The following is a 17870-nucleotide window of genomic DNA, read 5'->3' as shown; positions in this document are numbered from 1 at the left end:
ATAATTCTTTTAGATTTTAACATGTCGAACTCGGTAATAAATAAAAGTAGTAAAGGATTCATGCAGATAAAAATATCCATGCCTGTTTATTGAGAAAAATCCATACACACAAATGTATCTTACATGATCCACGCGCTTTTAATATTTTATCCAATTGTTGTTCAGTAATGACGCTAAAACAAGTGCAAGATCTCCCCTGATTGGCCCGTGTAAGCACGCGCCTCTAAACTAGACCCCAGTCTCACTCCCCTTTACCATTTTGATTTTTCAAAACAATTTAAGAGGTCTCAAACTGATGGTGTTACAGCGAACTCACGCGTTTCCCCAGCTCCCTCTACGCGCTTTATCCATGAATATTTATATAATTTCTACTCAAAATCTCTTTTACTACTTAAAAATCATTTTCTATCTTGTAATTATGATTTCCATAATCTTTGAAAATATTTTTATATACTAAATCTAATATTTTTTATAAATAATATCTATGATTTAATTTTATCTACTCATTCATACACAAAAAAATAGATATCAGTTTATACAAACTTTAATCACGTTAGTTTTACATAAAAAAAAGTATTTTCTGATTTTTCTCTCAAAATTATTACACTAATAAACACACAAATTTTACAAAAAAAAGTTAGTTCCATTTTTCTTAACTCGGTTAAATTCACGACTCACAAATTTTAGGGAATAAAAATATTTTTAATAGAAATAAAAATGTTTTTTTTGAAACATAATAGAAATAAAAATGTTGGTCCATTTCTTCAAAGTCGTTACATAAAAATTACAAATAAAATTTTATTAAACCGGTCAAACTACAAAGCGGATAAAATAATCTCAATATTCAAATTTCCTATTTTTTCACAAAAATGTTAGTTTTATTACATAATTACAGGAAAGCGTAAATGAAAAGAAAATGGTCAAAAATTACTCCATGAGATAGCATGGGGGCGTGGGGCCCGTGTAATAATCAACGAGTGAACTATTCCAATGTTGTACTAATAGCATGTTAGGCCTGTCATGACATGTACTCTCCTCTAATCTCTTCACATGTACATGTACATATAAATATACATACAATACAACAACATAAATAAACAAAAATAAATGAATGTGAGTATGGTAAGAGACAGCTAGCAATGAATATGAAGGTGAAGAAGATGAAATAAGAAGCCTCCTCCTCCTCCTCCTCCTCTCACCTCACCTTACCTACCATCTTCTCTCTCTTCTTTTAGGTGGTGTTTCTCTCTCTATATTTTTTTATTTATTACTTCCATGCTTTTTTTTATAAAAAGTCTTGTACATGTTTGTGTATATATATATTCACTTTCATTCCATTGGTAGTTGTGGTTTATATATTTTGAGCAAAAGGGTATTTTTTTATCACTCTCATTTTGTAGTTTTAGTGTGTAGGAGGAAGAGGGTTTATAGGAATGTTATGCTATGTGTGTGTTTTGTAGGTGTTTGTGAGTATAGCTTTTAGGGTTCTTGAATTCAATTTTTGAAGGAGTTTTTGGTTTTTGTGGCGGGAAATTGTAGAATTTTGGTTGGAAAATTCAGGTTTGTGATTTGAATTTGTGGGTTTTTGTTGAATTTTTGCATGTGTTTATGTGGTTTTGGATGTTTTGAGTTCTTGAAGTTACAGTTTTTAATGCATTTTGGTCCTGGAAGGTGAATTATGTGTCATTTTGATGTTTAAGAAGGCTGAAGTTCGAATCTTTTTCGGGTTTTTGTTTCGTAGAAGAGGATTTTATGACGAAAATGTTGTTTATGCCTAGAGGAATGAAGCAATTTCATGAAAATTTGAAGCTTTACCTTAACATTTTTAGCTGTATTGCCCCTCATTCTCTTGTGAGTTTTGGGCGGTCAAGAGTTCAAACCTTGTCGAAGGCAAAATGAGTGTTCAATTAGCAAAGAAATAAAAAAATTTGAAAGGCTTTGCAAAAGAAAGAGAGGCAGGGAAGAGGATAGCATTAATGTAGAATTTAAAGAACTTACAATGGGACATATTTTTTTTGGATTTAATCAATTACAGCTATTTTGTATAATATGTTACCCTGTTATGTTACATTAAGGTCTTGCTTTCTTGATTATACTTTTTTCTAATAAAAATACTGAAATTTGTCTTTGTATCTTGCAGGCACTAGTCTTATCTTGTGAAACTTGAGTCTTTAGAATTTCACTCAATCCAAAGCTTTTTCTGCATTGTACCCCTACTTTTTTTGTCTTCTTCAAGGTGTGTACTTATGCTTTAACATCATGTTCTCTGTTTTACCCATTCATTTCAGTGAAATATATTGTACTTGATACTTGCACAATGTTTGTGAGGTATTAAATTGATTTAATGGGTTTAAGAACAAAATGATTGTTATTACTAGGAATATTCATTAAACAATGAACTTAATGTAAAAGAAAAGCATAATAATTAACTATTTTGTCTCATTATAGAATTAAAGAAATTACAATGAGACACATTTTTTTGATTTAATAAATTACAGCTATTTTGTAATACATGTTACAGTGTTACGTTACTTGTGAATTTTCTATAAAGAATCAACTTAGTTTAAAAAAAAGAAAGGAATAATCGTAAGCTATTTTATTTTATCAAATGTTTTTCCTTTTTTTTTTTAAAAATTAGCTTATGAGTTTCCTCATTCATTATTATTTGTGTTGTTACGGTGCCGTAACTGAAATGATGTGCTATGTTCCGTTTAAAATTTGAATTTTCTAATCTGGGTCATGCATGCCACTAGTTCTGCATGACAGCTCAAACGCTTGACACGCAGTGCACTAGCAGCGTCACTCTGGCTACGCGTGTGCAAGTTACCAAAATTGAGTAACCGTTCGGTGTGTTTTTTCCTTATATAATTTATTTTTTTTCATTCATTTGCAGCTGTTATAAAGGAAATATATGATGGGATCCAATTTCAACGATGATATGGACTGCGGCAGCTTCTTTGATCAGATTGATGATCTGATTGATTTTCCTTCTGATAATGACATTGGCTTTAATTCCAGCAGCGGCAATGACTTTCCGAGCATCTGGACCAATAATGTTGAGGATCTGCCTTGTCCAGACCCAATTTTCTCTGGGATGAAGAATGATAGTGCTTCTGATCTGTCAGCTGAACTTGCTGTTCCGGTGAGTCTTGTGCGACATGAATAGATAGTTTTTTGTGCTTTGTTTTTTCAATTTGTCTCTTATTCTTTCAGTACAACAAATTGAGTTTGCACCTTATCATGTTGATAATTGTTTTACTTCTGAGTGAGCATGCTATTTTTTTGCTAGATGACTGCTACTCTGCCAGCTAAGGTTTTAAAACTAGTATTCTAATTGCTCTTGAATAAATTGGTTGATTGGTGATCTTAAGTTTAAATTGCAACTGCCTAATCTTAAATATCTCTGTAGTTATCCTGTGCATTTAGCTTCATGAATTGTTGGTTCATTAATTAAGAGTTATCATTTTTGGTACTAAACTACTATCTTCTTCCTTAATTTACAAGATGAAGTCAATAATTTTCTTCAAGATGCCTTTTAAGTTACATTTTACTAACGAAGTTGGTCTCTATGCATATCTGCAATGTTCCAAATTTTTAACTGATCATTCTTACATTTTTGCCCCTTAGACTGACTTGCAGAGATCCACTTTACATCTTTTTAACCCCTTTCTACACTTTTGCATATATATATTTGTTTTACTGGAATAGGAGTAAAAAGGAGAAAATAAAAATTACTAGGTATAGAGTTTCTGGATTCTGAACTAATCTGAGTGTATTATTGGAAAGATATAGTGTCAGTACTATAGAGGGACATCTGGAATAGAAACCAAGAACATTTTTGAATGTGGGACACATAAATATATTTTTTTAACAAGTGATCTGGACTGAGATCATTGAGCACTTTTGTATTTAATGTAAAACTCCAGATACAGCACTTGAGTAAAATTTGGAAGGTGTCGACAATTTGTCATTGGCTAAAACTTAGTATGAAGTCTGTATCAGGTTCCACTGGTAGTTGCTAAAGTTTAAGACAGAAGCAAGATATCATATTTCCATGGATGGTATTAAAGTTGTTGCCACACTATACGTTTCTTGCTACAATTGTTTACCCCACCTTTGTCCGCCTAAATTGTTTTGCATTCTTGGTGTTACTCAGTAACATATCATATCAAAAACATTTTTACTTAGTTATGAGATAAATATTCGAAACTTCTAGTGTTCCGACTGTTTGAACTTTACTGAGTGAGTGGAGGACATATTCTTCTTTATCTGATTAAATTATGGCCTTCTGATTGTCTTCATTATTTTTTACAGTACGAGGACATTGTGCAGCTTGAGTGGCTTTCAACCTTTGTGGAGGATTCTTTTTCTGGTGGAGGGATGACCCTCAACAAAGAAAATGTTCCTGTTAACAATAATGCATCCCAGAATCAGTTTCGCACCTCTAGTCCTGTTTCAGTGCTTGAGAGTAGCAGCAGTAGCTCTTGCTCTGACGGGAAGATTGTTCCTCTCAGTCCATCTCATCGTGGCCCTCAGCGTGCTCGTAGCAAGCGCCCTCGCCCTGCAAACTTCAAACCTCGATCAGCAATGCCGTTTATAACTCCAACTTATTCTGCTACTGATAACTCTCGGCTAGTTAATGTGCCAATGATTTCTTCTGAATCTGAGAACTTTGTGGAGTCTCTTCGTATGAAGATACCAAAGTCTGTGTCAGAGAACAAGAAGAAGCAGAAGCAGAAACCATCATTTCCATCAGGTTCTGCAGAGATGGACAGCAGTTCACCCCAGCAGCAAGCATCGGTGAGGAAATGCTTGCATTGCGAGATAACAAAAACACCCCAATGGAGGGCTGGCCCACTAGGTCCTAAAACTCTTTGCAATGCTTGTGGTGTTCGTTACAAATCCGGCAGACTCTTCCCTGAGTACCGCCCTGCAGCCAGTCCAACATTTGTTCCTTCTTTGCACTCCAATTCTCACAAGAAGGTTGTTGAGATGAGAATCAAAGGTGGCGGTGAGAAAAAGTTCATGAATGCGAGTTCTGAGCCAGAAATGATCCCAAATCCTTCACTCGAGTACATGTGAGAAGGGAAGGAATGCATGCAGGCAATGGGTTTTGGTTAGTCTAATCTTTGTCATGTCTGCAATGGTTACTCTCATCTTATTTCACTAGTTTCGGCTAAATTTCATTTGTTCAATTGTTCTTTTGTATAAAGAGATGTGCTATAAGGGTAGGATCTATAGTGGAGCATATATTAGCTACTAGTGAGAAAGGAATCAGATGGGAGAGTACTGATTTCTGAAGAAAGAGTAGAAGTATTAAAGGATTTCGAGTTATTAGTGTCTAGATTCTAGTATTTGATTAGGTCTTGAGTCAGTACTGTTCTTGTTCTCTTTGTCCCTTCTTGTATGAGAAGTCTTTTTGCAGTTTATTTTCTTTTAGACTCTTGAAATGATTGATAGTTTGGACTTTGGTTACCTTGTCTTTAATTACAGTCTGATGTATCTACATGTTAATTAGCAGTTAACTTGAAGCTTCTCCAGGCTGTGAACTTCTTGTTTGTCAAGCTGCCTTGCTGTATCCCGTTTGAATTCACAAGTTTATGTAGATAGTGACATTCCTACAAGATTTTAAAAAATTCATAATGATGTTTCCTAACTAACAAAAATCATAGGCTATCTTGGATGGTGACATTGCTGCCATTATTGTCAAAACACTGGTGCCAACCCAAAATTTTAATTTCTCAGAACTACAGTCCTGCAAACAGATGGCTTCTATTTGTGGGTCTGTTTTGCAGAGTGAGTCCAAATTAACTTGCTCTGTTTGTCAAATTGTACTTGAACCTGAAACACACAAGTTACTCCACGTGTCCTGAACCCTTTTTTTACACTTTCTTTTTTGGAATGTTCCTTCCAATTTTTTACATTGCAAAATTTAGCATAAATAGTTAATGGGTTCCACCACTTTCTCACTTTTCCTTTCTTTTAACACTATTTTTACTCCACTATATTTCTTTCATACATTAAAAATTAATGGATTCCACTATTTCACCCATTTTTTTTTAATACTTTATACATATTTTCTCCGTGCCCAAACCAAAGAATTGGTCGAGACGGAGGACGTATTACTCAATTAATTCTGAAAGAGTAACTCCTGAACATTTGTAGTTTTGTGTGGTTACTGGTTATTAATTGACTATTTAAAGAAAAACTGTAGAAGTAGGTTAGTTTTTGAGTTATGTATAGAAAGGGCCTTGGACCCTGTTCTTCTGTGCAGGGATGTTTTTTTGTAACATATGACTTCCGCATCGTTGGATGGTTGTCCAACGACTATAATTTTATAAAAATCTTCAACATATCCTGAAAATTTTCCAGGATTCGGGTTTTTTATCTTTTTGCCCCTGATCTGTACCCCGGAAATTTTTCATGTTGGTACTGGGACTCGAATTTCTGCGGTTTAGAAACAAAGCAAAGAGGGAGAGAGGGCGGGGGACAGGGGATGTTGTGGGAGCTCCTGCTGAAATTTCTTAACTTTTGCGACTTGGCCTTCAATTAATTAAAAAAAATTGTAAACTCTTTCTAAACCTTAATAACAAGTGGAAGGCTAAGTTGGTATCAGCCGAAACTCCCATGATCATCCCCTACTTTGCTCAGTTTCCGGATACGGACCTTTGAAAGTTTTCGGGTACAGGGTCAGGGGTAAAACGATAAAAAGCCTAACCCAAAAAAAATTTCGGGATACAGGGAATTTTTTTTAAATCAGTTGGATGGTTAATCCAATGATGTGAAAATCAAATGTTAAAAATGATTATTAGGGCTCTAGGTAGAGCAGTCATTAATTTTAGAATTGGGTTGCACCAAAACACCAGATAATAATGGTTTAATTCCGGTTACTGTCAAGCATTGTTGCGTAGTTGCTATGATAAGAGAAATGATTATCAATAATAAGTCACAGTTCATTATGGTTGGGCCGGATCGATCGAGCCCAATGATTGATTAGCAACCAAAACTCTAGAGGGCTGCTTTTAGTGTTTTGTAAGACTGCAGTGCACAATCAATCATCAACTTAATTGTTAAAGCCTTCAGTTTTAAGCAAGTTTTGGCTTTCTACATTTTACCTCAAATCATTAGACAACACCAGTTTGGTGCTCAGTTTTGGTCATGGCTTTGAATTCCATTCCTTCATAAATTATTCTTGTGACATTTCCTATCGAATCATTTTAAACATATGTAAATGTGTCGATAATTGATCTCTGCTGAAATCCGTCACATATTTATATGCGTTGATAATTTGTCTAGGCCAAAATCCACAATTCAGCTAAAAATAACCTTAAACACCGACATAAAATATTCATTTAAAACTTTTGTAGTGTGTAATTTAGTTATAGTATGAAATAATTTAAACAACACAATGTTGACATTAATTGACAAATGAAAATTTATAAAAAAGAAGATATTCTTGTTTTAGAAGGGACAATAATCAAGAAAATCAGCTGGCGATCACTAGGCATCCAAACCAAATCAGTTGCAAAAAAAAGAAGTGAAGTATATACTACTTGACACAAAGTGTAGTAATTCATAAGCACACGGCCGGCGCCGCCGTCCCCGGCAATCACCACCGGGATCTCCAACCATGTGAAGACAATCAATTCCCTAAGCAATTGACATGTTCATGGCTTCATGCGTGCATTTATTTTATACTTCTTTCAAGACCGTCTATTATACTACTACTAACTAATTACACAAACCTTTTAAGTTCATTATCAAATCCGTCAACAGGATTGAACTTACATTATTTAAATGATATCTTAGCTTGTTTAACGAAATTTATATCACAAATTTTAAACTTAGACTCCAATTTTTACATTTTTGTGGCAAAAATTCAGTAGTTGTAGATAATTTTATGCTAGAATTGTTGAATAAAAAAATTGCATGTTTTACGGGTAAAGGTTAGACATGTAGGCATTTATTTCATCCAGGACCATCTTATGGAGAAAAAATATATATAATTCTGATCTAGAATAATAATTAGAATAATAATTATATTTGAATATGATAAAAAAAATTAACAATTAAAATTTAAAAGATGATGAATTTTAAATTTGATTATATAGTCAGAATAATTTTTAATAAGTGTGATTTTAATGGATTCCACTATGAAACTAATTTAAACTTTTTAATTAAATTTCAATGATTTTTTAAATGAAATATTGTGTAACTTCGATTTTTAACTTGGTAATTAAAATTTGTAACTATATATGATGAAAAATAAATTAAATAATATATTTTATAATTTTAAAATAATTATTCTTCATGATTCCCTTTATATAAGATGGTTTTTTATGGAGTTCTATCCTAAATATATAAACATAGGTTCTAACTTCTACATTTTATGACAAAAATGTATATATTATAAATTGTTGTTTAACCCTTTATCCATATTTTGGTTCAGATATAATTTTTAACTTTAATTTGACCCAGTGAACTATTTATTTTTACGTTTGGTATCCATATTAGGTTTATAAAAGATCCATATATTTATTATGACCCATTTTAATTATAGAAATTTTGCAATACAATTTTAAATATAAATTGTGTTATTTAAGTTAAGTTTTTAATACAAATTTGAAGTAAATTTTAAATTTTGACATATCTATTTATAGAAATAATTTCATAAAATATATAATATAAAAATAACTTATGTAACGAAATTAGTTCTTAAATAAATTTATCATAATATGCAGATGCAATACACTTATTATATAGATAACTTAATGTTTTAGAATTATATTATTCAATTTTAATTATAAATGTATTTATTTATTTTATTAAATAATTTTTGAAATACCCGTGTGCAAAGCACAGGTTATAAACTAGTATTAATAATTATAGCAAGTTTTATGTTAAAATTGCTGAATAAAAAAACATTGCATGTAAAATAAAACAGTTGATACGTAAAGTTAGGCTATAATTTCTACATTTTGTGGTAATGTTAAAAATGTTAAATAAAAAAGCAAGTGCATGTAAAATAAAATGATGTGCAACTCCGCTGAATTTTGTAACCATGGATTTGGACAAGTAGACCTATTCATGGGAGTGTGGTTGAGGCTATGTATGGTTTGACATTTGTTTTCATCTTGTAACTACAAACACAACTCCACAGACCACAGCTTTGTTTTGCTCATCTCATTTCTGGAAATTGTGCCCAGCTACTTCTTTATTGTTTTCTTGACTCAGTTCTGTTTTACTACTACTACTTTTAAGACGCACCACAATTCAAGGGTTTTGTGTTGCTTTAACACATTACTATCATTCATTATTAGAATTTCTGAAAATAAAAATATTAGATGAAAAGATAAATTTGTTGAATAAATAACTTTTCATAATTCAATATTGACAAAGGAAAGCATAATTTATCACGATAAATTAACAAAATAAATTGAATTCAAATATATTAATTGATCGATATTTAACTATGTCCATGTCCTAACAAATTTATATTATACAATAAAAATATTAGGATATAGTTTGTAATTTGATTAACAGTTTGTTCTATTTCCGATAACAGTCCATGGATGATAATTTCGTACAGTTCCAGTTAAATTTTTACCTTTTATTCAGTTATATTAGGCAAATTAATAATTATTTAAAAAAATGTATTACTTTTCAAAAATATTAACATAATTAACACTTAAATTATCTATAGTGCACAATAGTTTTGAGACAAAAAGAAGAGGAAAATGTGTCCTCAATGAATCAATAAACGCCTCATCATTTTATTATTCGTTTCAATAATCCTTAGGTAAATATAAATATTTACGGAGACATGCAACTTTTTTTAGCTAATAATAAAAAAGGAATTTATCAAAATATTATTTTTTATGAAAATATTTGCAAGACATATAAAATTGAAACAGTTACATATATATTTATACATGAGATTGATCATATTTTTACAAATATTTTCTGTAAATTGATATTTATGAAAAATTAAAATTTTTTGAATACTTCTTTAATTGGTCTGTGGTGAACGGTGATACTGGGCTTCTGGTATGTATGAGCATATACCAGGTTCTATTCCTTTTTGCCATTCACTCCCAACAAAAGTCAAGGACAGTTTCATTCTATATATAGTATTTTGTTTATTATAAATTACTATTTTTATATATTTACATGGTCTTTGTTTATTATAAATTACTATTTTTATATATTTACATGGTCTTTGCCTTTGAATTATCTGTCCTGCACTTAGATCACTAGAAAACATAGACAAGAATAGTGCATGGAAACGTTAGATACATACGCTCCATTGGCGTCACAAACTAAACGTTATAATATTAATTGATTTTTTTATAAAATTATTTAAATAATTTAAGATTCAGGGGGATCTAGGTTAAATTTGCAAACCCTAATAATGCTCTAACTTTTGAGGCTGCCGCCTAATTCTAAAAATTAATTAATCCCCGTAAAATACAATTGTTTTTTCATATTTTAACAATGAGAATATAATATATAATTAAAAAAATTATGAGTCCATAGGCATAGGTGGTATATGACAAAAATGATATTATCAGAAGGCGGTAAAGAAACATTAAGATAGCCCTATCAACGTAAATTCGTTATTAACAACTACTTTGCAATGTAAATCCGTTATTAACAACTAGTTTGCACAACTGCAGTACATGTCAACGCGTTAATGGCCTATCAACAAAACTTAAATCATGGAGTAATATTTTTTCCTCCACTAATCCTGAATCCTGAAAGAGGCTAGTATATCGAGACCTTTACTTAAATTCGAATATCCACTTGAAATGAATATAAAATTTAAAATTTTAGAATGGTAAGTCTCTTGAGTCCGTGACTCAACCAGCTAAATTGTTCAGAGTGAGTACATAATAGAGTATGTTGTTAACGCAGATTAGAACAACATAGGCCTGTTCAAATTTTGGATGAACAAATTTATGTTGGGTTAGTTTTTTTTTTATTAAGTTCCAATCTTTTTTCTTTTTCCCAATTTTGATGGTAAAATTTATTAAATTATCATAATAATTATCAATTTCGGCCTATTTTCATTGACGAAGTTAATTATATACTCCCTCCGTCCCGAATTGTATGAGCTACTTTGACTTACAGGCTTTTTAAGAAATTTAAGGTAGAATTCAATATGAACCACAAAAAAGAGATAGTGAAAATTAAATTAAATGTATTCATTGGGACGTTAAAAAAAGGAAAGTGATTCGTATAAAATGTGACAGATATAGTAGCTTATAGACCGAAAATATATGGATGATAGAAGATGGATTGACAGTTTAGATAATGGATGTGATGATGGTGAGGGGTCATAAATTAATGTCAGTAAATTTTTATTTTTTTATGGTTGGAAATAGGCGAAAACCCATAAATTTAGCATTGGGGTTTCCTCAAAAGCTTAATTTTGGATTGTAATGTGAGGAATTTAGTGATCAACAGCATGCTTATATACTTGGTAGAGGATCTTAAACTACCACATCACTTGATTGACTCATTGCACCAAATCAATTATATACCTATAAAAATATGAATTATATATATATATTTGAAGATAATATTAGTAATTTTTTATCAAAATAAAATAATCTTGTACCAAAGACATATAAGTAAGAGGTTAGTATGTAAATGTAATATATTAGGAAATCGAAACATAGTGCATATTTGCACATGGGAACTAATTGGTATATATAATTTATCAGATTAATACTAATGATATCCGTTATTCATAACCATGACTGGATTATAAAAATCAAATTAGTCAAATATGTATTAAAATAAATAAAAATGTATTAACGTTTTTTGAAAAACAACTGATTTATGAAACTCAGAATGGAAGTGAGAAAGTGGTATAAAAGGTAAAAAAGAAGATGAAAACAGTAGTAGTAGTTGGAATTGTACTGACTACAGTAAACTTGACAGAGTACTGTAATAATGAAAATGAAATTAATACAAGTAATAAAGTTTTTTCCCCACAAAATTCTGCTGTCACATAATGTTCTTGATCAGATCTTGCAACCTTCTTGCCAACATACCAGGAACAAATTTCTGGTTAACTGGTAAATTCATTAAGCATTTGGAATCATGTAGATTGTAGGTTGATTACTCTTCATTTTTGTTTACTTTTGGAGTCAACTGATAAATGATTTTACAATTTACAGTAATTGTTAAAATCAATTACTCCCTCTGTCCCATCCATTTCTTTACAGTTACTATTTTGGGCCGTCCCATCCATTTCTTTACATTCCAAAAATAGTAAGTTTTTAATAATATAAAACACTATTACACCCACTAACTTCCTCCACTCTCTCAAATCTATTATTAAATAGTAATAGGTCCCACTACTTTAACCATTTTTCATCATTTTTCATTACTTTACCTACTTTTATATATATATATTGGTCTCCGTGCCCACCAGGGATGTAAACATCCTGGTGGGACGGAGGGAGTACAAATGTAAAAACACTGTCCCAACAGTATAACAATAATGAAAGTGAAAAGACTTGTCTTAAAGTTTGTTAAACAGGTACAGTTGATCGGACCATTCAGTTTAAATCGTTCTAGGAGAAATGGAACACCAATGGACCATGAACTTCTGGTCTTATTAAACCAAAAATACTTTATTTTTATTTCTTACATCTACATATTGATAAGTAGGGTGTAATGAATTTAAAGACTACTTTAATTTTTGGGTAAGATGATTAAACTCTTGTCTCTTTTAAAATAGATTTTAGTTTCGACCCTGAAAGTGCGTAAATTTATATAAAATAAAATATTATTAAATGAGAAAATATCCTTAAATACATATTTAGGAAACTTAACTGAGTATATAATATATTTTAAATGGCATTATTATAATTTTTTAAATAATTTCTGTATTTATAATAATATCTCTCATGCATTGATATTAAAACACTCTTTATACTTAAATAAGTTACGAGAATCAAACTCTTACTAAATTGACAAGAATGATATTAAAATGTGAAATGCGATAGACAAGAGAGCATAAGAATAAGATGATTCTAATTACATAATTTTGTTTCATGCAAAAAAGAAACACAGATCAAATTTAATTTAATATTTTCCCTATGAAAATAAGTTTATTTTGAAAATAAATTTGTTACGAAATTATTTGTACAAAAGAATTGTGAGCACAAAAAAATAAAAGGGAAAGAGAATAAGTTTGTCTCTGATTATGTCACCGTCTGGTCGGCAAGGAAGCTTTCAGATGTGACTATTTCTGTCTTGGTTTCAGTCTTTGTGTCTCCCCCCCTTATATATATATTTTGTATCTACACTTCTACACTTCAATACTTCTACTCTCTCTCTCTCTCTCTCTCTCTCTCTCTCTCTCTCTCTCTCCCCCTCCCTCCTTGCTTGCTTTATATCTCTGTTTTCCCCTCTGCTACTTCCTGACTTACATTCACTTGTAAGACACTCCACCCTTCCCCTTTTTCTCTGCCTCTCTTCTGTTTTACCCTTTCATATTTTTTGCTTTCTCAAAGTGAAAATAATCCAAAGATTTGTATTCTTATGATCATTTCTTGATTTGGGTCATTTTATTTTTCATCTTTTGGTGCAGCTTTGTTCTTGAACCAAGTGTTTGATGTTTCAGTTTTAACCCTTCTCAGTTTCAAGGTACATACACTAATACTCACAAGCCTCATTACATACTAGTGATTCATTCTTGTTTGTAGAGATATATCTGTATGTTTCTTATAATTTGTTGTTTTTAGTACTTGTTTATCTGCATTTTATTTCATAAAGTTTTGATCTTTTGTAATATTATTGTGGTTGCAGCTGTGTTCTTTCATTTTATTGCATAAAGTTTTGATCTTTTGTAATGTTATTGTGGTTGCAGCTGTGTTCTTTCATTTTATTGCTTAAAGTTTAAATCTTTTGTAAACATTTTGTGTTTGCAGGAAAGGAAGTTTTAAATTTCTTGGTTTTTAAGCAAACAAGGATTTACTTTAGTTGAACAATGATTTCCTTAATTAATAGTATGAATAGGCCTTTGAATGAACAAGAGAAATGCTTGGATTCACAGTTTTGGCATGCTTGTGCTGGTGGTATGGTTCAAATGCCACAAGTTAATTCTAAAGTCTTTTATTTTGCACAAGGCCACATTGAACATGCCCAAGAAAATAATGTTGATTTTAAGAACTTCCCTAGAGTTCCTCCACTCGTGCTTTGTAGAGTGTCTGGTATTAAGTTTATGGCGGATACTGAGACCGATGAGGTCTATGCGAAAGTGAGGTTAGTGCCTTTGAGAAGCAGTGAGGCTGACTATGATGAAGAGAGTTTTGTGGGATTTGATAAGAATCAAGGTGAGGAAAAGTCGGCTTCTTTTGCTAAGACTTTGACACAGTCTGATGCTAATAATGGTGGAGGATTTTCGGTGCCTAGGTATTGTGCTGAGACGATTTTTCCTAGGTTGGATTACTCAGCTGAGCCTCCTGTTCAGACCATTTTAGCCAAGGATGTTCATGGTCAGGTGTGGAAGTTTAGGCATATTTATAGAGGGACTCCGCGTAGGCATTTATTGACTACAGGGTGGAGTAATTTTGTTAATCAGAAAAAGCTTGTAGCTGGGGATTCAATTGTGTTTTTGAGGGCAGACAATGGAGATCTTTGCGTTGGTATTCGTCGTGCGAAGAGAGGAATTGGTGGAGGTCTAGAGTCGCCTTGTGGATGGAATACGTCTAATTGTGCCCCTAGATATGGCGGTTTTCTTGGTCATGCAAGTGGAGCTTTTGATACAGGTGAAAATGGTACCAGGAAAGTAAGTGGTGAATCTGTTTCTGAAGTAGCTACTCGTGTGGCTGAGGGGAAGGCCTTTGAGGTTGTTTATTACCCCCGAGCAAGCACGCCCGAGTTTTTTGTGAAGGCCTCATCTGTTAAGGCTTCAATGAGAATCCAGTGGTGCTCTGGGATGAGGTTTAAAATGCCTTTTGAGACGGAAGATTCATCTAGGATAAGCTGGTTCATGGGGACCATCTCTTCAGTTCATGTCGATGATCCTATTCGCTGGCCCAACTCTCCATGGAGGCTTCTCCAGGTAAATTATATGCAAATTTGTTGATGGTTCTTAAAATGTGAAGCATGTTTTGGTGATTTACTGATTGCAATCCACGTATTTAATGACATCGCTGTTAATGATATAAGTCACACTTTACGCTTTATAAGAGTATCTATCAAACTATTTGTATTATATTGCGTATAGAAATTTTAAGCTCAATGTTAGTATTGCCATATGAATATGAAATCCTTCCTCTCTTTCGTAGTCAATAGGATCTACTTTTCAGTTTTCTCGGATTCGAACTTATGATATTCATAAATTAACAACAGCACATATTTCTTGGTTAAATGAGGCTATCATTTTGTTTGTTCAACAATGTGAAACTGCAATAAACAAGGGATCTTATGAGATATAGGTTATAACATTTTAGCCCAAAACATTTCCAGGTAGCATGGGATGAACCAGATCTACTTCAGAATGTGAAGCGAGTCAACCCATGGTTGGTTGAACTTGTCTCAAATATGCCTGCAATCCATCAGTCGCCATTCTCTCCCCCAAGAAAAAAATTGCGGGTTCCACAGCCTCCAGATTGCTCCCTTATGGGGCAGCTTTCAATGCCGTCAGTTCTTAGCAACCCCCTTAATTTTCCTGCAGGCATACAGGGAGCCAGGCATGCTCAATATGGATTGTTTACACAAGATCCCCATTTTTACAAACTGCAGTCGGGTCTATTTCCATTTGGGTTCCAGCAGCTTGACTATGCTGCTGCTTTACCTTCTAAAATTCCTGTCCGTGAGTTCAACAAACCCCCCGAAACCAATGAAAATATTTCTTGCTTGCTGACAATGGGGAACTCTAGTCCCACTTCAATTAATAATAGTAATTCTAAACCTACACATTCGTTCTTTTTGTTCGGACAACCCATTCTGACCGAGCAGCAGCTCTCTCAAAGCTGCTCTGGAGACACTGTTGGAAGCAATTCATTGAATGGAACAGCAAATCCCTCCGATGGTTCAGGATCAGCAGTTGTTCAAAATGGTGCGCTAGACAGTTCATCCGATGAACAAAAGTCAGTGTTCGGGGAGGCTGAAACTACAGGCCATTGTAAGGTGTTTATGGAGTCAGAGGATGTGGGTAGGACACTTGATCTGTCAGGTCTTGCTTCATACGAAGAGCTGTACAGAAAGTTACTCAACATGTTTAGCTTAGAAAGGTCAGAGATGTTGAGCAACGTGCTTTACCGGGATGAGGCTGGGGCAGTTAAACACACAGGAGACGAGCCATTCAGGTATTTTATGGATACATATTTTCTTTACAAACTATCACTTGATGTTTAGTAATATTAGATACTGACATTGTATCTTTTCTCTTCTCTTGTAGTAACTTTTCGAAGACAGCAAGAAGGCTAACAATTCTGATGGATTCAAGCAGCGACAACATGGGAAGATAGAGAAAAATTAAACTCTATATCAATTGTACAGTGAATTACTACTATGTTCTTTCGTTTTAATTTTCATGTGTATTCCTGGATTTGGGAGTTTTAGACATCTGCAGACATTGCTACAGACTTTTGTATCTGATATTTTATCGTCTTTGAATGATTAATTTCTAAATCGTTGAGGCTTTGTCTAATATATTGTTATATTGCTATTTTAAATATGAAAATATGATCGTACTGCTAAATTAATTTTGTTCTGTATGCTTCTTAACATCTGACTCCCAATGGTGTCATGAAAGTGAACTTTAATGGTGCAACTGTGTAAACCTTCTGTTCTGAGAGCAGTGCTTGTTTTTTTTGGCTAAATAAACCCCCTCTCTATTTGAAGGCCACTAAACCATATCAACATACAGAGTAAGTATCCCTCGTCAGGAAGCAGATCAGATGAAGATGAATCACTTAAAAAGTAGGTTCATGTTATGAAATATGATTAATATCCTTGAGAACTAGGATCAGATGAAGATGAATACCTCCAAGACTCGACTAGCATGTACACGGATCTTATTCACTCAACTAAATTACTTTTTTTTTATCATAGGAAATCTGCAGCCGCTACGTACAGGGTAAACTCCAAGGGCTCGCGCAATATCCTGTAAAACACGTGAACCAAAATAAACCGCTTCGAACCTGTAAGTAAGAGGATAATTATCCATTTTTTAACTAACTGGGCCAACCCCGAGACAACTAGTGAATTTGGTCGACAAATGATGATTCACTCATAATAACATACTGTAAAGGAAACTGCTATTCAACGTGATAATAAATTCACTCGTAATGTTAATAACGTAAAATCCATTTACATACAAAGCCACAATATATTTTAAAACGTTAAAATGATTTAAACCACTTGTATCCGTAACCAGTCATCCATAACATAAATAAATCATGTTTGCAAGTAAATTTAAAATTGACATGTGAATGCTTATGACTTCCATAAGCTGAAATAGATATTCTAAATATTTCATAAGATTCTCATTTTCTCTATTATTCAATTATATAAAAAAGATAATAATGTTTGTCTTTGTTATCCAAAGAAACTTGGGATGGAAACTGTGATCCAGGATCCCCATAATCCACATAAGTGCTTATGACTTTCAACAACTGGAAAAGACAGTCCTCCATTGCAGCAAGTGCGGGGTTAGGGTAATGCATGTGGATTTGAGCTCCGTTAAATTAAGTCATACACTTAAATGTGTCTTAATTTAATAAACCCCCCACGTTGATTTTTGAGCTAATTAACTGCTCCTTCAACCAGATTTAAAGAGTCTGTCGGTTGGAACCTTCATCTTCCACACGCCAAGGAGTGATCTTCACTTGTCTTTTAAGAAT

The 17870-nt window shown here is 32.7% G+C and overlaps 2 protein-coding genes across 3 annotated transcripts; both read left to right on the top strand.

The window, feature by feature from the left end:
* The first annotated feature begins 1073 nt into the window (after positions 1-1073).
* On the top strand, positions 1074-5475 carry LOC141696828 (GATA transcription factor 8-like). Of its 2 annotated transcripts, none has more exons than XM_074500951.1 (4): positions 1074-1235; positions 2141-2236; positions 2894-3142; positions 4315-5475. In XM_074500951.1, the coding sequence occupies exons 3-4, from the start codon at positions 2912-2914 to the stop codon at positions 5080-5082; spliced, it is 999 nt and encodes a 332-aa protein (XP_074357052.1). In that variant the 5' UTR covers positions 1074-1235; positions 2141-2236; positions 2894-2911; the 3' UTR covers positions 5083-5475. The 2 variants fall into 2 exon arrangements, with proteins under 2 accessions (XP_074357052.1, XP_074357051.1); XM_074500950.1 differs by lacking the exon at positions 1074-1235 and adding an exon at positions 1321-1560.
* Positions 5476-13244: 7769 nt separating this feature from the next.
* LOC141696639 (auxin response factor 18-like) lies at positions 13245-16682 on the top strand. Its single transcript, XM_074500754.1, has 4 exons — positions 13245-13662; positions 13947-15082; positions 15490-16331; positions 16424-16682. The coding sequence occupies exons 2-4, from the start codon at positions 14006-14008 to the stop codon at positions 16491-16493; spliced, it is 1989 nt and encodes a 662-aa protein (XP_074356855.1). The 5' UTR covers positions 13245-13662; positions 13947-14005; the 3' UTR covers positions 16494-16682.
* The last annotated feature ends 1188 nt before the right edge of the window (positions 16683-17870 follow it).

This window comes from Apium graveolens, chromosome 11, assembly GCF_009905375.1.
Source record: "Apium graveolens cultivar Ventura chromosome 11, ASM990537v1, whole genome shotgun sequence".
Classification (NCBI taxonomy): domain Eukaryota; kingdom Viridiplantae; phylum Streptophyta; class Magnoliopsida; order Apiales; family Apiaceae; genus Apium; species Apium graveolens.
Note: the sequence above shows the minus strand (reverse complement) of the source record. Positions and strands in the feature narration are given on the sequence as shown.

Coding starts and splice junctions, on each gene's coding strand:
- LOC141696828 (XM_074500951.1), top strand. CDS start 2,912: ATGATGGGATCCAATTTCAACGATGATATGGACTGCGGCAGCTTCTTT. Junction 3,143..4,314: donor CAGCTGAACTTGCTGTTCCG/GTGAGTCTTGTG, acceptor TATTTTTTACAG/TACGAGGACATTGTGCAGCT.
- LOC141696639 (XM_074500754.1), top strand. CDS start 14,006: ATGATTTCCTTAATTAATAGTATGAATAGGCCTTTGAATGAACAAGAG. Junction 15,083..15,489: donor CTCCATGGAGGCTTCTCCAG/GTAAATTATATG, acceptor AAACATTTCCAG/GTAGCATGGGATGAACCAGA. Junction 16,332..16,423: donor ACAGGAGACGAGCCATTCAG/GTATTTTATGGA, acceptor CTTCTCTTGTAG/TAACTTTTCGAAGACAGCAA.